The sequence below is a fragment of the Ciconia boyciana genome, chromosome 17 (genome assembly GCF_034638445.1).
Source record: "Ciconia boyciana chromosome 17, ASM3463844v1, whole genome shotgun sequence".
In the NCBI taxonomy this organism is placed as follows: Eukaryota; Metazoa; Chordata; class Aves; order Ciconiiformes; family Ciconiidae; genus Ciconia; species Ciconia boyciana.
In genome coordinates this window covers 1,707,603-1,729,410 of record NC_132950.1, presented here as the reverse complement: position 1 = coordinate 1,729,410, position 21,808 = coordinate 1,707,603, and the positions used below count along the sequence as shown (strand labels likewise).

Sequence of the window (21,808 nt, the reverse complement as noted above, 5' to 3'; positions counted from 1 at the left end):
CTTTTTTCCAAATTTACTACAAAGAGAAGTTACTTCTTGTTAGGTTCATATATATCTACATACATTAAAAAAAAAAGAAATTCTATATAATGGCATAGTTAACTTTAGAAGCAATATAATTAATTCTCAGATACTACGCATTAATGTAAGGTCATGTAATAATCAAGATTTTAAGAAATCATGATCGTTATTGTTTACTCATTTCCATAATTATCTCACAGCTCCACCACAATGCAATACACTGATTTAGTTCTCCTCTCATTTGTGATAGCTAGGATAGATAAACGTGATGAGTTTGGGGTGTTTTTCTTTTGTTTTCATGAAGTCACTCTTGATTTATAAGTGGGAGGAAATCATATTCTGTAGTCTTTGCAACTGAAGACTGAAATCAGGACTGAAACTTCTGCAGAGGAGACACCTTCTTTCTGAAATTGGCCCATCCACTGTAATGACTGAATATGTAAATTGCAGTTCATTAGTGGAATTCTTCGTATGTATGGTAATCAGACTGTTAACAACTCTGTTACTTAATTGTTAGTTATAATGTAGCTGATTTCTATTTTTCTTCATTTCAATGTAGGAAGATGCTCTGTCTAAACGTAGTTGTTTTGGTTTTTTTTTCCCCCACAAAGATGCATTTTGTTATATTAGCTGAATATTTACATTCAAGCTTTAATTTTTTTCAACTGGATGTTGCCTTTTCCAGATACCCATATGGTAACAGTTCATTGTTGATGAGTTCAGATTCTTGTACAGTGACTAAAGAGGTTGCTGGTGCTTTGTGTGCTGACAGTCAGGCTAGCAGTTTTAGCCAGTTCCAGTGCATTATTGCTAAGCAGCAGAGCGCAAGCTTGGTTCTTCAAATACTACTTTAGATGCTGTATCATAAGGATGTTGCTAATCAGGTTTTCGATAGTGGAAAGATTTTCCAGTGTAAACAGTCACCGTTCCCTTACGTGTTTTGGATTAAAGTAATGGGGAGTTGGTGGACAACGAAAGTTTGAAAATCGAGGTGATAATACACACATTACTAAGTGGATTATAATGGTTATCCTTTCCTCTTTAAAAAGTTTATCTTTGTTGCTTAGGCAATGTTAATGATAAAGAAATATTATTTTTCACTCCCCGTTGCTTTTATGCATTGTGTTACTCATTAATGCTGTCTTTCCTTGTGGTATTTCTAGACTTCCAATCCTATTGATGTTGCAGCCAGACCTGGAACTGTCCCACATACCCTTCTACAGAAAGATCCACGGGTCTGTAGAAAATGTTGTATTTTTCTCAAGTAAAGCTATTCCTCCTGAAAACCTTTCATGCTGGAGCTGCCGTCTTCAGTGTGTCCAAATTAACATCCTAACACTGAAACTGAGTCTGAACTAAGCTAGAGAAGTTGTATGAGAAGAATTTAAATCCTGATCCTTACTTCTGTTCATCATCAGCAAAAGCAAACAGATACTGTGCAATGGAAGAGCTCTTTCCTTGCTGTCAGCAGGCATCCCTACAAGCCCAGGGGTTAAGGCATAAAAGTCCAATTCAACATAGAAATGTACAAACCTCTTCAAGATTTATGTTTATACTCTATAATTGTTTTTAATGGGGGTAATGGCAGTTATTCCCTTGGTTACTGTATCATTGATTGCACCACTGAAATACAGATGCACTTTATTGATCACTTGGCGCCTCCAGATTTTTGAGTTCTAGCGTATGTGAATAGCGTTTATTGTCTCAGCACTTTGTCTTTTAGCCTTTTTCTGTTCTTTCCAAAAGCCCATGGGTTGTTTGCATGTTTCAATTAATATACATTGTTTGCAGTGAGGAACGTCATGGTTTTAGCAGTCATGTTTTTAGCAGAACTCTCTGACAAAAGCAATGGGGAGCTCTCCTTGAAAATCCATGTTGTGGTGTGGCTCAACTTTTAAGTATAGCAGAGCTATTTTCTTTGGGTTATGCCAAGTTCCAGTACTTTGGTTTGCTCTGAATTGGTGCTGTAGTTGAGCTTTATACCAAAAGGAACCACGTTTCTTCATTTCTGTTTATTCCATCTAATTGAAAAGATAACTAGAGCCTCCCATCATTAAGTCATTTAGCTTTATGCTCCCTTTCAACTTGCAGTGTAGTTTCGATTATTTCAGGATGATATATTGTGCCATCACTGAGCCTGCAAAGTACCTCTTACACCTATAAATCTCCTTTAGTATTGCATTTCAAAAAAGAAAATCCAAAACAAATGAGAAATACCCAATAAATTGAATTTATTTTCCAGCATTAATTGATGAAATGTGAGCAAAAAAGGAGAATAAGAAAATAATCTACCTGAAAAAAACAGGCCACACAAAAAAATAATAATGAGAAAATTGGGGGTTTTATACAGCTGCTGTTTACCAACATCTGTTGTAAAACATTTAAGGCAAAGCCAGTTTGTGACAGAGAACACATCAGGCAAGCAGGCAGTCAGTAATGGCTATTTGAATGTACAAGTCGAGGACCTAATGCCATAGCCGTTGAACGGACAGAGTCGCTGGTTTGCAGGGGCATGTCTGAACACCATTCCAGCCCATTCCAACCCAATTCGTGGGATCAAGCCGGTGAAAAAGCAGCCCTATCCACTATCCAGTCTTCTCGTGAGCCAAGCAGCTTTGAAAGATGAGAACAGAAGTTTGCCCAAAGGATAGATCTGTGTTTTTCTTCAGAGTAGCTAACCAGCCATTTTTGTAGCATTAAATCAACAAATTAATGATGATGCCAGAGGACAGAGCGCTCTGTGTGAGGCTTGTTTAGTTGCTTGTCAACACTTAGGTACAACAGCCATGGGGGGAGGGAGACCGGCTCGAATACGGAGGCTAAGGACTAATTATTATCCGAAAGGGCTTCATTTGAAAGTAAAATCACACATTTTAATTTCATCTCTTAATGAAGCAATACAAATTTGTTAATTAGAGCAATTGTTTGAGTGACAGGCATGTAACCAAGCTGTCATTTCTTCTTCACAGTTGACAGATCCGTTCAGGCCCATGTTGAGGGTAAGAAATCTTCTTGTGATAGTTTGTCAAGCTCGTCTCAGTCCCCACCGGGTTAAAGCAGCAGACTAATTATAAAGCAGTGCCATGTTTCATCTTGGGTATTTTACACCACGTTTGCTGAGCAGCATGGTCAGTCCTTCTTTGCATGCATCTTGTGGTCACTCGAGGAAAATAAACCGTTTCAAAGTTGGAAGTTTTCTGTTCTTCTCGTGCAACCCCCGAGCACGAATACTAGAGGTTAAATATTGATAATCCTATCGTGCTGGCTTACAAGGTTTCCTGAGCCAAATCCTACAGACCTACCCTGGCAGTGATCCCTTGTCATTTCACTGCAGACTGACTGATTGTGCTTTTTATTATTTACTGGATGTTTTCAGTGTTATTTGGTATGGTACTTCCTACCCAAGTATCTTACTGTCAAGTACAGACAGACAATGCACTTCAAACACAAAATATTTTAGAAATAAGGATGAAAAGGTCCAGTCTTTCAGTGATCCAAAAGGTTTTTTTGTTAGTTTTTCAGTGTATTCAAGAAGGTCTATATTTTGATCGTACTGACCAAGTGAACTCATTAAATCACTAGCACAGCCAGTTGCTGTGAATAAACAAAAGGCTTGAGTTTAGAGGAGTATGTGTGTGAGATGGGTTTTATTTTTTTGTGGTTTTTAATTGTCGGTTGATATACACCTAGGACTAGAAGGCAGACCCTATGCCATAGTTTGTGAAACATTAAGTTACCAGTAGCTTACGGAGCTTCGTGAATTCCTGTGATTATTTTTAAATCTTCAGGTATCATTAGCTGTGTAGTTAACCATAGACCCCTAAATAACAAAATTGGAGAAAGTACATCCTGAATCAGACAAGATTTCCAGATGTCCTGGAAATGGAGTACAAAATCAATGAGAAAACCCAAATAGCACTCTCTGGTTCTTTCCTCCCCCTCTCCTCCCCATGACTTAAAAGCATGGTGACAGGAAGGATGCAAAGAGCCTTCCCAAACAGAGTGAATTGACTGACCTCCAATTTTTTCAGTGTATTTATGAGACAAAGTTTTGGAGGTACAGACCAGCAATTTTATGAGGGAGTCAGATTCATTTTGAAAACCAGAGTGATCTTTTAAAGATCACTTTTCATTTTCATCTTTTGGTGGAAAGGCTGGTCTTAGAATAGTTCCACTTTTGGAAATGAACTCAATGTACAGTTGTGAAGCAATCCAGCTATGCAGAGCAGCTGCTAACTGGGAGGCAGTTTCATTGATTTCAGCAATGCAAGCTGCATTCTCAGCCAGTGGCATCAGAAGATTGCAAGAGTGTGTAAAACCCGAGCATGGGTTTATTTGGAGAGGAGAGTGACCAGGAGCATTCCTGGATATCCAGACAAACTTCTTAGCAAGGGACAAATTCTTTGCATTTCTGGTTTGCCAAGAGGATGGAGGGGGAAGGCACTGAAGGGAGACCCTTTGCTTTCAGTTGTCTTGGCATGGGGAATCCCCTAGACCAAAACAGCCTGGGCTAAGAGTTGGGAAGAGTTGCTATAACTAGAGTAAAGCATCACAGGTTTTTGAGTTACTGATTCGTGTTGTATCCCTTTGTTTTTTTCAGAAACCTGGAAAGTGGTGCGCTATGCATGTTCACATCGCCTGGCAGATATACCATCACCAACAGAAAGTCAAGGTCAGTCTTTTGGGCACTCCTGCATTTCAGATGAATTGCGCAGTGCAGACCTGTGAGAGGAAGAGTTTGCCTCTCGCTGTTAGCAGTTCTATGCCATGGCTAATGCCTTGTTAAAGAACCATATGTAGCATTATAGCATAACCTTCTGTTTCATAGTCATCGCATATTGGAATTAAAAACCTAAAGGTAGAGTCTCAAAGGATTTGTCTGTGATGCCGCGGAGCAAGGACACCAGATCTTAGGCAATAACGACCAGTTTGTAGCTAGGAAGAGCTAAATGGGTGTGCCTGTGAGCTACAACATTGCTTTTATTTATGGCTGAGGACACAAACATATCAAGATTAATTTTTTTAAGTTGGAGAAGCTAGGTACGTGTGTCCCATTCCTCTTGTTAATGTTCACGGACAGAAGAGGGCACAGGAAGATTTCTCCTCTCCCTATGATGCTTTCTCCAGTGTGTCTGCACAGGCTCCCATCAGTCTTTTTTCACAACCCATCTCATAGCTGGAGGTTGGCACCTGTACGTGTCTGGGCTGGTTAGGCAGACACAGCCTCTCAGATGAAGTAATGTTAGCCAGACACTGTCTCATTGCACTGAAGGTAAAGGGGTGGAAATCTTTTCTTTGTTATACATGCTTTGAGACTTCAAGGGTAAGGGCAATGTTTAGGCTCTCCTGAAACAGATGTCAGAGAAAAACAAATTATTTATTCATTTAATAGTTAGGGTATTTCCATTCTTAGGTTAACTGTATTTTCATTGCACATGGACTCTGTGAAGAAGCTTTGTTTCCCTTTATAATGCTTTCACAGTACTTGTCACTGAAAAATTCTGTGTTGCTCCGGAAGTTTTTCAGTAAGTCAGGAAAGGCTGGTGTTCTTTACTGCTCATACTTGTACTTCAGGAGTCAATAGCTTGTGTTAGAAAGTAAAATTAACAAGGAGTCCATAGCATATTGCAGTCTGTGTATGCAATTGAATTGTATAAGGTAGTGCTATAAGAATATGAAGATGTTGAACAGCTACTAAAACCTGCAGCTAATAGAGTTTAAAAATAACCCTTTTAAACAAGGTTGACAGGTTAATTTGCTGCAGTAGACATATCTCTCTTCTCTACTTCCTTATGTTTCCCCTGCTAGTGATCTTCATTCGTCTTCCCATTATCAAAAAAGACAAGATTATGGACCTAGAGAGTTATATGTCCTTTTTTTTATTTTATTGAAAAGGTATTTTCTTGAAATGAAATTATTATTCCCATGCTATCTATGTCCTTTGAATCTTCCTTGATTTGATATTCAGAAAGAGGTCATACTGATGTATTTATGACTCATAGTAAATGCCGTTTTCATGCAGCCATTTCTTTTACCTAATACTTTTCTATCTTGCATGTTAAAAAACAGGCATAAAGCCCAGAAGTACAGGAAAGGATGTTACTTGACTTTTTGAGGCTATGCCTTATGATAATTTCAAGAATAATTGGGAAATGTATTTTACTATCTCAGTCCAGTCAAAAAATTAGGTGTGGTCTACAGTCATTAAGGCGAGTTGGTTTATGTCCCCGTGGGCTGTCAGACTCCCACACGGGAACGAAGGCCTCCCCTCAGCATGTGACCACAAAGTGTGAAATCTCTGGCTGAAGGCTCATACAGAACGATTTCTCCTGCTAGCCCAAGGTTGTGAAGGTGCCTTTTCTTCGGCACAAGCTGGAGATGCTGCCTGACCGCAGAGCAGGGAATAAAATATATTTACTCAGAGATTTCAAGTTTGCATGCAGTGCCACCAGACTGCTTGCAAAGTATGGAAGAATTGGTAACTATCTGGCCTGCTAGTAATTGCTTGCAGAGGGCAACAGCAGACACTGAAGAAGCAGGCAAGATAGGAAACTTAAAAACACAACCTTCCTGACCCCAGGAAAAATTGCATGCAGCTGTGGCTGCTGTTTGCTTGCCTATACCTCTGCACCAAGACACAGTTCAGACCTGTGTAACCTGGCTGCACACCCAGGGAGTTCCTCAGGTGAAGCCAGGGTTGCATACTAGCTCTGGGCACAAAGCAATTTTACACTCCTTAGACTGACCGGTGCGTCACTGGCCTGGATTGAAGAGAGAATTTATGCTCCATAATTAGCCCTCTCTCGTTTAGGAAAGGCCTTATGGCCTGATCTAACATGCCATGAAATTAGTGCAGACATTTACACTGATTTTAGTGGGCCCTGAGTTAAGGTGTTACACATTTGCTGGACTTCAAATACATTCATAAGGATTATCATCAAGAGGGGTGCTCTCCTGCACAGCAACTGGGGATGAAATAAATCTGATCAGTTTTCTTTGGTACTATTTTAAGGTAAACCAACACATTCAAAAAAGCTTTTAACACATCCATGATATTCCTGTTCCTCTTCAGGCAGGGGATTTTTTCATTATTTGGAACAGCACCATTCATATGGCTGCAATTAAAGTTTCAGCCAGCTTTCGCTGTTCTGAGTAATGCCTGTCAGAGGTTTATAACATGGTTGTTAAAAGGAAGAATAAAAAGAGTTCACAGCATAAAAATCTGGCACGCAGGCTTCAACTGAGGCATTTGTATTTTCTGAACTTTTTTTAATTATTAAAGCACTACAGTGTTACTTTCTCAAAAGACATGACCTTAACTTGGCCATCTTTTCCATTCTTGCAGGCCATTATCTCAAAACATTGATAAAGCCTTTCTTTTTTTGCCCCCCCCCCCCCCTTTTTTTTTTTGGTTCTCATAGCTACATAGACATGTTACTAGCACTTGAAAAACAGCTACTAGGCATGCACATTAACTTGGTCATAACTTTTTAATATGCATATTTATATCATTGTAATAGTCTGTACTCTGAGCTGGCACAGTATTAAATACTGATTTATAAAGCGTAACATGCTCCAAAATTACTGTTAAGATCTACTGGTTCTGTGTTACACGTTCGTAAATCCTTTCAGCTGACCTGCACAATTAATCAGCAATTTGTGCTTAGGGAGTTCTGGCAGCACAGGTAATTGGGAATTTGGTTTTCCTCTTCATTCTATAAAACTATTTTTAAGTAGGGACCACTAAAACGAGTACATGACACAAAGAAGAACCCATCCTTCATCCACTTCTCATTTACAACACAGCTACCTCAGCAAATTTACCTTAAAAAAAGAAAGCCTGCTCATTCTAATGTCATATAAATAAAGACAGCGACATACAGTGCTTTGAATTTGGAGTGCAAGTAGTCGACAGAGGACTTCAGTTCTTTAGACTCAAATATACTTCATCTGTGATTTGATTCATTTTAGCCCCTAGCCTGCTCAGTTGCAGTCTGAGAGGCACTGAAAGATATACTGCATCAAGTGTTTCTTGATTGCAGCTTCACATTTAAAGTTAATGGTTCTGGTGTCCATTGACTTGTCTCTGCCGTAACTGCCTGGCAAGGGATTCCTGCAGTGGGCAGAGGGTCAGCTGGCAGCTGTGCCTGTTACAGTTGGTGCTTTCACCCAGCTTTTAACACGCCTGCCCACCTGGGGTCAGGTCCAAAATAACATTTCTCTTCAGCTTTGTTTTTATTATTTTAAGACAGACCTATTCTTACAGCTAAGCAAGTGTCTGAGGCCTCTTCAAAGGTTTTTATGTTTGTTCTCTAAGCCAGGTCTGTGCTGAAATGCTTTGCTCCAGAGGGATGGATGTGAGCATATGTGAAAAGACTGTTGAAATTTGTGGGAAATCTGCATTGGGAGCCTGAGAGTTTCTCTCTCTGCCTTAGATCCCTCTTCCAGGAAAATAGCCGGGCACCTATGCTTGGGGTCCCAAAAACTAATGTTCTTGTTAAAACGTCAGTTAGTATGAATAAATTGCTATACCCACAACATTCTGAAAGTGCCTTTTACGGCTATCTTTTAGGACAGTCTCTTCCAAATCCTGTTTTTACATTTCAGAAACAGATGCAGTCTGATCCGCATAAGCTGGACTTTGGCCTGAAACCTGAATTTCTGAGCAGGCCACCAGGCCCCAGCCTTTTTGGAGCCATCCACCACCCCCATGACCTGGCCCGGCCCTCGACTCTCTTCTCCACAGCCAGTGAGTACTGCAAAGTGAAATGTCCTTCTTGTGGCATGCTCATTAAAATGATAATCCTTGCCATATTAAAAGGAGATTTCCCATATGCTTTGGCTTACAAACTCTCTGCAAGACATGCCAGGGGCTATTAGTCTATTTGATAAACATTTTTAAATTATTCTATATGCTTTTTTAAAAAGCCCAACCTACTGAAATGCCATACAGATAGTAAATGGAGGAACATTTCTTCACATAGTGATGTCCGATGCCTCAGGGAGATGATAGGTTGGAAATATGCTGTCTTTTACACACTCTTGTTTTTTTCCATACTGAAACATTCCCCCCCCTGCCCCTTATACTCTAACTGGGAATTTCTGTTTCGAAAAGCAGCTATTTGCATAGGATCCTGACCTGAGAGCTCCCACCCAGTGTACAGCATTCTCTGCTCACGAGTAGCCATTTAAGAGATGACAGTCAAGCCCAGAGCACAGTTAGTCCCTTTCTGATCTTTTGCTAGGAATTCATACCTTTGGCTTTGTTTTGGCAGGTGGGGGTCATCCAGCCGGCACCCCTTTCGGCCCACCACCTCACCACAGCAATTTTCTCAACCCAGCTGCTCACTTAGGTACGTTCTCTCTGCAACTAACTAATGGTGAATACAACTCAGAAGTAACACACATGGACCATTGAGACCATTAAAGGTTATCCACGTGGAGACTCTTTGAGTATCCTGCCTACTTAACCTTTACAAATTGCACATTTTAGCCATTTAATTTTAGTCATTACCCAAGTAGCAGTTCTAAATACCCATAATAGTATCACTGACAGCATGTTTTGAAATACTTCTGAAAACAGTCTGGATGTTAGAGGAGTGGAGTGACAGGGCTGGTTAGGTTTCACTGTAGTCATGTTTATAACCAGTCAAAAAAAATGCCTTAAAGTTAAGGCTTTAGTTCATAGAGGTGTTTCTTTTCCTAACTCCTACTTAGATGTCTGCTTTTCCATTTAAGTGAGTGAGAAATATATCCTTAAAATCTTGTGATCTGGCCTCAGATTTGTCTGTTAGTGAAAATTAGTGAATATGCATTTAAAAACAGAACCACCCAAGTTACCAAATGTTATTTCCCTTCTAACTTACTGATGTTGTAAGAAGGTGGTCTGCTGCCTGCGGGAGCATCCATGATCAAGACTCTAAATTGGCATTTTATTTTGCTTAGGGAAGGATTTGGGAGGATCACCAAATTGATACAGCAGACTCATGATGTAGGTTTATCATTCTGCACTTAGCTGCCTATAGAAAATGCTAGGTTTGGTTTTCCCTTTCTCTGTGCTGGTATTTATCAGAAGTAGTTTCATCAAAATCATTAGACTTCTCCAAAGTAAAGTGAGAGGATAATTTGCTTCATACGATTTACTTGGAGTCTGTATGCATTAACTACTAAAAAAAATTATTCTAGTATTTTTCAGTCCATACTAGTTTTTCATATAGTATTAGCAATAAGTACTAAGAGAATTACAAAATGTTCAGGTCAGCATGACATATCAGCATAATAGGGCATTTTATTTATATCCTGGCTATGGTTTAGGAGACATGGCCTGAAGGTGTTTGGAGCACAGTTGCCAGAGTTAATAATAGTCTTGCTAGCCAGGGACATTTCCTGAGAAGGACCACAGAATTGAATTGGAAGGGAATAAAAGGAAATAAAAATGGAGATGTTTGCGGGTTTTTAATAAAGTAACTACTTATGCAGAAGTACAGGCCTCACTACCATGTATATTTTAACATCTTGTTTTGCTTTGAAAAGGAAGTTTTTCCAGTAAGATGATCCCATGCATACTGTCATTGGAAAAAAAAAAATGTTTTTTTATGTCCCACCCCCTTACAATCACTGCTGTGTTGTGGGAGGATGATGTTCAACTACTGATGGGCAGAGACTAGCTTTCATGCAGATGTAATGCAGTTGGATAACACACTAATGCTTTATCATAATTACCAACATGCCAGTGAGCTTCAGCTGTTTCTGTTGGTTTGCAGAGCCTTTCAATCGACCGGCTTCCTTCAGCAGTCTCACTGCAGTGGGTAGTAACGCCTTCGGGGGACTCGGGAACCCGACAGTTAGTGAGTAACCTCTTTGTTTATGAATTCTTGTTTGCTGTGTAATTCAGGATATTGAGTGATGGTGACTATTTGCTGTCTTTTTTACCAGTTGCTTAGACCACATACCACTAAAAGATGGGAATTTGAAAAGCGACCTTTTTCGTCTGAATAACATCATTTTTAGTCATCAGTAAATTATTTTCTATTAGTTACGTAATAGTTTGGGTTCAACATAGTGCTAAATGTCACCATTACATTGTTCAGTTAAAAAACAAGAATATAGAACCTATGAGTCTAAGGAGTTTGTGAAATTTCTCATGGTTTTGTTGCATGTTCAAAAATAGTCAATGTGTGCAGCATCCCTAGCTGTGGATGGGAACATTATTTTTTTCCTTTCTCACTAGTAAACCAGGACATGTGCCTGGAAAAGATCACTAACCTGCATTTATTTGCCCAGGATCATCAACATTTCTCTAGATTTGGCCAGTCACAAAAGATCATCCTTTTAAAAGTCACTCTCTTTCTCCATACTTCAAATCTGGCATGATTTTGGTCACACATTATTTTACTTTGGTTCAGGATCAAATGCAACAAGTTCCATTATTTGTAGTCCGTATAATGGTCATTTCCTGATGTCTCCAAAATATTTGGAATAAGGATCATTGTCACTTTTATCTTACTACTTCATCCCTTGTCAATTTTATCCACAGCATTTCCCTTTCCAAATAAAACAGCTGTCAGATGCCTGCCCATTTTTAGGAATGAGACCCTCTAATGAATCTCTGTTAATTTCCTTTCCTTTTCCAGCTCCCAATAATATGTATTCATTTTAACTCTGAGTGCTGTAAAAGTTTTTTTGGTAAGTACCTTCACTAGAGCATACCTTTTTCTTAAACCTTTTTGTTTTCCACTTCACCATTTCAGCACCCAACTCAATGTTCGGCCACAAGGATGGCCCCAGTATGCAGAGCTTTAGCAACCCTCACGAGCCCTGGAACCGACTGCACCGAACTCCTCCTTCGTTCCCGACCCCTCCGCCCTGGCTGAAGCCAGGAGAGCTGGAGCGCAGTTCATCTGCTGCAGCTCATGACAGAGATAGAGATGTAGATAAACGAGACTCATCTGTTAGTAAAGATGACAAAGAAAGGTACGAAAGAACACTTCCAAGAATTGTCTAGTTCAAAGCTTGGGGCTCTGTTCCGCTTTTAACCCTTCCCAGCCTGGCACATTGTTAAACCAGAGCTTCAGTAGAGGGACACCTGGAGAGCTGACACCATTGCTGCCTACGACGCGAGGCACTACGGAAGATGCAGGTTTCTAACTCAGGTGTGTCCTACTGCATCTGTTTCTCTTCTCACTTGCACCGCACTTCATCAGAAGGAGCTTTGCTAGAGCAGAGTTCAGGCAGTGTCAAGTGAGAACAGAATCAGACCCACACACTCTGTTACCTTGTGGGTCACATTTTCATAGGTCTTCTGAAGATTTAACGTGTAGATAGGTGCCTGACAGGATGAAAAAAAAAGGATTATAAAGTTCATCAGACGCATATCTGCACCTTTGAATACTTAAATAACTTTGTAAATCGGACCTTGTCTGCCAAATCAATAACGCTACCTCCCTCCTCAAAAATGGACTGACCGGAGGGACCACTGATAAAGTTGTAAAATTGTAACACTATAAAATGCACCGGGTATGTCATGTTCCAATACCACAGTAAGTTTCAGTGCATGCAGTTCATTAAATCAACTTAATTCCCCTCAGAAAGCCACACACGCATGCACTGCTGTTACACACCTTCAAGCACAGTTTTTATTCAATGTTTTACATGGACTTGCACGCTAACATGTCCAGGCTGGGAAGGGTTAATGAAGAGTAAAACCTGGTCATATTTTTTTTGTCAGGACTGTTCCCATTATACAGTTAACTCAGTAACAATTCCTCTTAACATTTAAGTACCAAATTAAAAGAATTTGCCATTCAGCGTCATGCCTTCCTTGAAAAATGTAGAGAGGATGATATCGGCTTTTTCAGTTGTGGCTTAATGGCTTTCCTGTTAAGTTTGCACATTACTTTACTACATAATGGCTATTTGTTTCTAATTTTTTAGCATAAAAGAATATTTAGGAGATGTGCTTTTCTGACTTCTCTGTCACTAACCCAAATATACGCATTAGTAGCCTTTTCTAAAAGAAGTTATGCTAACACATTAGATATTCTAAAAATACATTTAAGAGCTTTTCTATTATTGTAAAATGTGAAGAGCGAGTCAAACTACAGATCTTTTCACCTACATTTTCCATTTGGAATATTTTCTGTTTGGTAGCATAGCTTCATTATTTTCATGTCTGGTGTTAATGCTTCAAAATAAATTGCTGTTACAAATTGGGGATTCTGTCCTGCAAAATGCTTAAGCATGTGAGTAACTTTACTGCTTGAATGGCAAAGCATTTTAGTTACTAATGATATGGGTAGTCTTTAGAATTATGTGATTATTTCAGTTGCTGTTTTGTTGTTTTCTTATGAAGTGTTCCTGCTGAAGAAAATCCCTTTCAGAACTACATTCCTTGCAAGCTGCTTTGGCATTGCCTGAACTCCATATCATAGCTCAGAACATATTTATTTTCAATAATTTGAGAGCTTAAAAGTAAGCGTCATTCATACTTCATACTTCTGCACAATTACGGCTACCAGTTTAGTATAATAATGTTTTTGCCGATCTAGTGTCGCTGTGCATCCATCTGTGTGGTTTTGATGAGTTCTACTTTGCAGCATGCTCACACTGTTGTCTGTATGAGAAGATGCTGAGAATCCCTTCCTGGAGACGTGCTCCCTATGTAGATAATGTCTGCTGGAGTAGTCTGTGAGCCTCTCGTACCTATTCTCTTATCTTCAGTGGCACCCAGCGGGGTGAGGATGTAGCCCTGCTTTCTAGTTGAGGTCCCAATCTCTGTTACCTATTTTAAGCTAATTTGCCCAGACAGGAAGAGCTGGGAATCATGCCTGGAGGTATGATTTCATCTCAAAATCATCCTGTCATCAAGGGTCTAACTTTATCAGCTCCCAAATGGGCCATCTAGCCAAAAGCATTCATCTAGATCTCTTCCGTTGTCAGTGGAAAGGTACCTTAGCTTGGCTCTTCCCCATCTAAGATCGGTGTTAGAGTGGGGTGCAACGAATCACTGGTCACTCTTCTTGGATAAGCTGTATGGCCAGTGTACCTCAGCCCCCTCCCAGCTAGATTGAGATAAGGTAAAACCCTCAAGATAGCTTAGATAATATGAAACTACAATCTGTGAACCTTTCCTAGGTGCAGAGCTGGCTGGAGAGTTGCTGCAATGTCCTGATATGGTGCCCACTTTCTCCTGGAACATCGTTTGCAATTGTGGAGGGTTTTTTGTTTTAAGGACTCTGTTACTCCAGCCCAGCGTTAGGAAAAATCAGTAAAAATAGCTATTGTGAAAAATAGGATTTGTTCCTTCTCAGTGGTATTTTGTTTAAAAGATGTCACTGAACAATTCTATTCTAATAATGACATTTAAGTGTATGTAATCCTAGAGCATTAAAAGAAAACCCCAAGAATTTATTGATCTTTTTATCAACATAAATGAAGCAAAGTACTTGGCATAAGATACTCAGTATCTTTCAGTGTAGTATACAGCCTCAAAACATACCTTACTTATTATGTAATAAGTCCATTTGAGAACATGATCTTAAGTTTCTTCTTTGTGGAGACAGAGGCTTAGAGCTCGTCCCATATTATTAACCTCAGGAGTCCTTGACATATCTGAGGATAAAAAATTATTCCCTCTCTGACCACTGAACTACATGTAGTTCACTTAAGTGAGCTATATAATCAACAGCCCCTTGAGATAATACCATCGCTGTAATTGGATAGGATGAAATTGGCAAAGGAATATGTTATTTTGGTTGCACATGTATTTTTCTTTAGTTACAGAAAATGCCTCTTATTTTCTCTAAATTTTATGCATAATTTAAAATGCATCAATTACATATAAGATTGATTAAATATCAGCAAAAGGACTCAATGAGCTCTCCTAGTGAAATAAAACAATTAAGAGTGCCCTCTGAACTAGTCCCATGAGCAAAATAAATTAAAGACTAGGTATTGCAGAGTCCACAAGCCAGTGCTTTCCCAGCAAAGTAAAAGAATCGACTCTTTACATTGAGAAGCTTTCATTGGAGTGCCTTGACTTGGTCTCACCATGTCCAAATCTGGAAGCTGTTAAATCAAATGCCTCAACTGTTGGTGGAAAGCAAGAGGAGGGAAATAAGAGCCAGTACACAATTTCCAGACTGTTTAGGGCACAGTCAATCAAAGCAGAACCTGATACCAAGGAGTTAATTGGTAGTCAGTGCAGACTAGGCAGTTGTGGAATCGAATGCTCCAACTTCTAAATGTTTTCTGACAGTCACATTCTGGACTCTCTGAGGTCTCTCAGACATGGCCCATAAAATGACAGTTTCAACAATTCAGTCTAGACACAGCAAAAGATGCATCTGGTGAGGTTATAATAATGAGCTTCCTCTTGAAAGATATTTTTTCTGCAGTTGCTGTAGTTTCGCCGTCCGAAGTACCTACAGGTAGAAATCTTACGCGGTTCAGCTTAGCAAAAAAGTAGGTAGCAGAAATTGTATAGGTGAAGGAGCAAGTGTCCACTTAGTGTTGCCCCATAACAACTCCTGGTCAACACTGCTTCCAGAAAATAGTTGGTACAGGATCCATTCACGTATTTAGGTTTTTGTCCACTGCCAGACAATTATTCTCTCATCTTTTGTGCAACATAAATAGGTTTGAAGGATGGGATGAATTCACAGTATTTTGAGACTTCCTGGCATTGGCAGGGAGATGCATTGGCCCTGCTCTGCTTGCTCTACCCTAGAAATGGGAAAGGGCTGGTAATCTGAAGAGCAACTGACTCCAGAAAGATGATGTTTTCAAAGCTAGCATGAATGATGGGCATATAGGGTAGACTGATCTCTGCTGAGGAAGTCAATGCATAATCTGTGCATGATGGCCACCTCTATTAAAACACCTGCACTGACATTCACTGCACACGTACAGAAGTGCCTACCTGTTTGGAGAGGTGCATTGTCTCCATCAGTACTGGTGTCTTGAGAGGTTTTTGTTTTCAATTTTAAGAAGTAAATTGAATTGTGAGAAGTAAATTGAGAAGCTAGAAGATTGAAGAGAATAGAGATAAGAAATTAGTAACGTACATAGGTCTAGAAATTTTTTTAAAAGTCAGTTGAGCAAAATGTTATCTATTTTCCCAAATGTATTCTTAATAGAAGCAGCAGGTAAAATACTATTAACCATGTAATTTGGATTTAATTGCCTCACTTTCTTTGGATTAAATTAGTATGTTTTTATTTTTCTCTCTCTTCTTTGCAAACAATTAAGGACATTGTGTAAGAAATATCTGTACTAGAGCTAGACTCCCTTGAGAGCCTTCTATGGACTTCAGTGTTTGAAATCTCAATCAGATCATTCACAAAGCAGCTTCAGGGATCTTCTTCTCCTGGGTTAAGATAATAGAATAGGCCTAGTTTAGAGATGGGATGTTCTTCTGGTGTTTTGGGTGTGCAAAAGGAACAGTGCATTTAATGGTGCATGTTACTAGCTTCCTGCAAAGCAACGAGTATGAAGTCAGACACCCTCGATGCTTTGTTTTATTTGCAGAGTTTCTCATGCCTTCATTTTTACACTTCTCTTTCTTCTAGGGAGAGCATTGAGAAAAGACACTCCAGCCATCCTTCGCCAGCACCTATCCATCCAGTAAACTCCCTCGGACATAATCGCAGCTCAAATGAGCAGATCAGGAGCCATCTGAATCCCGAGGTTCGAGAAAAAGAGAAACCCAAAGAACGAGAGAGGGATCACTCCGAATCTCGGAAGGAAATTAATGTTGAAGAGCACAAGGTGAAGGACAACTATATTTCGGAGAAAGAAGGTCTGAGCCATGAAAGCCGAGGGGTGGAAGAGTCTAAGCAAATGCCCAGGGTTCCTTCACCCTATGCTAGGCCCCCTGTTGTGGAGAGCACCAGGCCTAATAGTACTTCAAACCGTGAGGCTGAGAGGAAGAATGAGCCGGCGTACGATAATCCGAAGAAAAGCAATGAAGTCAAAGTGAAGGAGGAGCGAAAGGAAGACCATGATGTTCAACCTGAGGGACCTCAGACTCATAGGTCATCTGATCAGCCACCACCTATATCTACATCTAACGTCCATCCAAGTCCTTTAGTGTCTATGCCCATGACTGTAGGTGTAACTGGTATACATCACATGAACAGCATCAGTGGCCTGGACAGGACTCGCATGATGACCCCTTTTATGGGAATTAGTCCAATTCCTGGTGGAGAACGTTTCCCCTATCCTTCATTCCACTGGGATCCAATGAGAGATCCCTTAAGAGATCCTTACAGAGAGCTAGATATTCATCGGAGAGACCCCCTGGGCAGAGACTTTTTGCTAAGAAATGACCCCCTTCATCGTCTTTCTGCACCACGATTATACGAAGCAGACAGGTCATTCAGGGATCGGGAACCTCATGACTACAATCACCACCACCATCACCACCACCCTCTCTCTGTTGACCCTCGGCGTGAGCATGAGAGGGGCAACCACTTGGATGATAGGGAGCGGTTGCACATGCTCAGAGAGGACTATGAACATGCACGCCTGCACTCAGTTCACCCTGCCGCCTTGGATGGGCACCTGCCTCACCCAAGCCTAATCACGCCAGGACTTCCTAGCATGCACTACCCCAGAGTCAGTCCCCCGACAGGACACCAAAATGGCATCCTCAATAAAACTCCCCCCACAGCAGCTCTCAGTGCCCCTCCACCTCTTATTTCTACTCTGGGACCTCGGCCTGGGTCTCCCAGAAGGACTACTCCTCTGTCAACAGAGATGAGAGAGAGGCCTCCTTCTCACACCCTCAAGGACATTGAAGCTCGATAAGCAGAGTGAGAATAAATAAAAACCAGAGGAAGAGGGACAGAACGTTGTAAATGAACATAATATAAAGACCTTCTTACTAGTCATTGATACAGACTGGGGATGTGACCCACTGTACAATATGTATAGATCTGAGTGCAAAGATTTTGAAATGGTTTTTTTGTATATTATATGTTGAAATTTTCCAGATCTTTTAGCCAAGTCCATATGTTCCTCGTGTCTCCTACTCTATTTTATTTCTAGTTTAAAAATTTCAAAATTTGAACTGAAGAACAAGACATAAATCTGAATGATTTGACTAGGAAAAAAACCACCACCAGTGTCAACCATACAAAGCTCTTTCACACCAGAAGAGAAGACAATTGTAGATATTTATGTAAAAAGATTGCTTCATGGGTTAATGGTTCATATATGCAAAAAGGGTAAGATGAAAGCTTTACTTTGTACAAATGTAAATAGATAAAATTAAGTAACATAATACATTAATACTTCTTAAACTGTGCTATTTGCAAACTTAATATTGATCAACACAGTCTGCTTATGCTGTGTTACATATATTGTTATAGACAGCTAAACCCCTTCAACTATGCAATGAATTTTAAGGCTTTTCACAAAAGCCTTTATAACTCAAAGGAGCCTTTCCAACACACAACATAATTAAAGTCATATTTTCCCTGAACAAGCTCATCTATAATAGAAACCTGTTTCTCTTGCTTGTTTTGATGAAGAAACAGCCCATTAGAAGTGTAGTTTTCTGTCTGAACCCCTGCATCAAGATGCTGATGTTACTGTAGCTCATGTATTCCTTAGGAAGCGTCAGGGTTAGCGATCTGTAGTCACTGATACTGTAGTCATGACAAATTGGTTTTCAGTCACATTAATCTGGGTTAAACAGAATAATAATCAAATGCTGGATATTTTCCAGAACTTTTGTCATTTAACATCAGATTTATTTTTGGAAGAACATCTGCTTATAGCCATTCATGTCTGTTTTTATTGCCAGTGTGTCATTTTTCTCTGTACACACACTTTTTTTTTTTTGTTAAGTGATTTTTAGCTACATTGAAACAAATCCTACAAGAAAGCTAATACTTTTCTAAATGATGGATATGTTTTCACTGTGGATCAGTAGTTTAATTAACGAACTCCAATGCAGATTTCATAATGCAATTTATTGTATTTCAGTTGGTAATAAAGTCTGTGAATAGTTAACAGGTCAGCCTTGTTGTTCCCTAATCATAGAAGACATGAAATAACATGAAGAACGTGGTCCTTTTTTAAAAATATGCATCAATCTTCTGAAATCTGTCTTTTCATAACACACTTTTTTATAACGCGTTAAGTTTCTTGTCTAAATATTTGGAGAGAATATGACTTTATCAGAGAGAATTCAATATCTTGTCTACTGGACTGTAAAATATATGTATGAAATAAAATTAGTTCCATTGGTCTTCTAGTGTATTAAAGTGCTATCTGAAGTTGTTATCCTGTTTTGGCAAAAAAAAAAAAGAAAAAAGTTAACTACAGACAGTTGTTTCTAATGATCAGAGATCTATTTTAGTAGTCAACTGAAGGTTTAGTTGTGAGCTTCAGATTTTGTGAACTCCAGATGTTGTGCAGTGGTTTTTTTTTTTTTTTTTTTTTAAAGAACAAAAGGAAAAATACAAAAAAACCCCAACCCTGAAGAATATGTACACTGGAACCGTAGTGGTAGTTTTCAGTATTGTAAAGAGATTGTTATATACGAACCTTTTTGCTGTTTATCCTGTATGTAATAAAGTCCTTTCTAGATCCTATGTGAAAAGAAAAGTGAAGCGGCTCTCAATCTTCAGCATGTTTCCTCATCAGCGAAGACTTGTGTAATGTAAATTGTGCCATGTTATTAAAAAATGTGAACTAAACTGCTAGGTGCTTCTTTGTGTGGAGTACCCCATGATTGCTATGGGGAAGAAATACTTTTTCCCAAGAGTGGGGTTTTGTTCAGAAGAAATAGCTGTTACAAATGTAAAGGAAATGGCAAGCTTTTATAAGCCATCTAATTAAGATTATTATAGTAATCAGGAAAAAAGGATCAAAAAGGAGACCAGATGTTGGCTTGTCCAGATTCTTTAAAATATAGTAACACCCTACTTACATTAGCTTTTAGTTAACTGACCAGTTGGTCTTTCAAGATGGTCCCATCCCTAAGTATGTGGCTGTATGCAAGCCCTTCTGTGAATTTGTGCAGTTCCACACAAGCCAATGGCATTTTACCAGTTTTCATCAGCTAAGAATATGGCTATCTGTTACTATGAACAATTTGTATATAAATATGTCCAGTTTCTTGCAAATTGTTTAGTTCTTCATAGCACAGCTTTCATGGTGTCCTTTTTTGAAAAAAAAAAAAAAAAAAAATTAGCTCCTCATGATACATGATTTCCAGGAGGGTTTTTTAGTTCAGAGATTTTTTTGTGGTTTTCTTTTTTTTTTACAAGCTTGTTGCAAACACTTCAAATCCAGGTTACTGCAGCAGAGGTAACCTGTGACACTGAAATATGCTTTCTTGAGCAAGACTTAGGAAATCTTTCTTCTCCCTCAATAATTGCCAGGGGTTTTTTGTAAACAATTAAATGTATGCAGTCATATATTCAAGTTTGGTTTTGTTTCTCTCTTCAGCCCTGTAGCACTTTTGTCTGTATTCTACTCTTATGCCCATGTAAATCTGATGAAAGTGAAATTTCCCTAAATTTCAACCATGTAACTAAGAGAAAAGAATAGCCCTATGTCTTTTTTAAAATCCAATTTTGTGTAAACTGTGCAGACTGTACAACAGTAGCATAATGTGCAAAAAGAGCTTTTTTGTCTTTTTTCTGCAAGGAACCTGTATCTCGGTCTTCTGGATACACATCATTAAAAACCTTCCAAGTTTCTGAAGGAAACCAGTTATAGATGGCTGTAGAAGGATGAAAACTACTGGAGCAAGCTTGCAGAGATAGTGTGAGCAGCTCCAGGAGAAAGGGTCTAATGATCTTCCGGGCTCACCTCAGAGCGCTGTAATAGGAGTCTTAACAGCTTTGTCAGTGTCTTCAGGGGGAAGAAATGTGGTACCCGATTGTACAGACTATGATGCTTGTCCTCCCAGGTGCTGAGCATACTTCTGCTGATGGTCCTTAATTCCCAATCAGGCCAATGAACCCTCACTCCCAGAGTCCCAGAAAGCACTGAGGCATTTCATTCCCTTTGAATTCAATACAATTTAAGCAGCTCTATGCCTTTGAAGATCTGGGTGTCAGGTCTTCTTACAAGAGTGGTGATGCTCAGATGAATATGCCTGAAAAGCATAGTAAGAGATGAAACAAGATTTGTAATGCTTTTAAACTTTTTTGAAAGATGGCATTCACCACTTTTCAAAAGTTCGATACAGGGACATTAGCTTGTAGGTATAGACAATTTAATCTCTTTAGGAGGGTTTTCCATTCAAGATATTTGTCTTAAATTTTCTATTTTTGAATTGCTAGTATTTGAGAAATCAAGTTCATTTAAAGATGATGCCAAATACCACCTGTAGAAACGAAACGAGTCATAAGGTTATTATTCTGTAGGGTGTGAGAGATCTGGATCATAGAAAGCCCTGAGCTACTATGCTTAAAACACCCAAGACCTTTGCTTTGTGCTTTAAAGCTCCCACCTTCTCACACTCCAACTAGTTTTCTACTTAGCAGCTTCCTGTCACCAGTTGAGGTGCCAACTAAAGCAGTGTATAGGAAGTGATTCTTGGAAAGCAATCATAACATTTGTTCCTTGATACACAATGTTCATTTTATGCTGTGCTTTGTCCCTTCTTTTTTAACCTTCTATATTGTCTTCTTTGTCTTTCCTTACTAAATACCTAGCTCTAACCTGGTTTTCTGCTATTCATACCTTGCCGATACTCTCCTGCCCTTTTGCCAGTCGTGTTCTCTTTCATGGCATATGATAGCTAAATCTATTATAGGTGGCAATA

At 39.3% G+C, this 21,808-nt stretch overlaps 1 protein-coding gene across 8 annotated transcripts in view; it reads left to right on the top strand.

The window, feature by feature from the left end:
* Nucleotides 1-19,467, top strand: part of AUTS2 (activator of transcription and developmental regulator AUTS2) — a 792,614-nt gene extending 773,147 nt beyond the window's left edge. For 7 of the 8 annotated variants that reach the window (XM_072882444.1, XM_072882447.1, XM_072882449.1 and 4 more), the window contains 8 exons: nucleotides 1,185-1,256; nucleotides 2,991-3,020; nucleotides 4,622-4,693; nucleotides 8,629-8,770; nucleotides 9,297-9,374; nucleotides 10,785-10,868; nucleotides 11,772-11,994; nucleotides 16,590-19,467. In XM_072882444.1, coding sequence (XP_072738545.1) covers nucleotides 1,185-1,256; nucleotides 2,991-3,020; nucleotides 4,622-4,693; nucleotides 8,629-8,770; nucleotides 9,297-9,374; nucleotides 10,785-10,868; nucleotides 11,772-11,994; nucleotides 16,590-17,829 — 1,941 coding nt within the window. In that variant the 3' untranslated portion in view covers nucleotides 17,830-19,467. The remainder of the gene's footprint in view (nucleotides 1-1,184; nucleotides 1,257-2,990; nucleotides 3,021-4,621; nucleotides 4,694-8,628; nucleotides 8,771-9,296; nucleotides 9,375-10,784; nucleotides 10,869-11,771; nucleotides 11,995-16,589) is intronic. The other variant, XM_072882446.1, reaches the window with a different exon arrangement.
* Nucleotides 19,468-21,808: the final 2,341 nt, after the last annotated feature.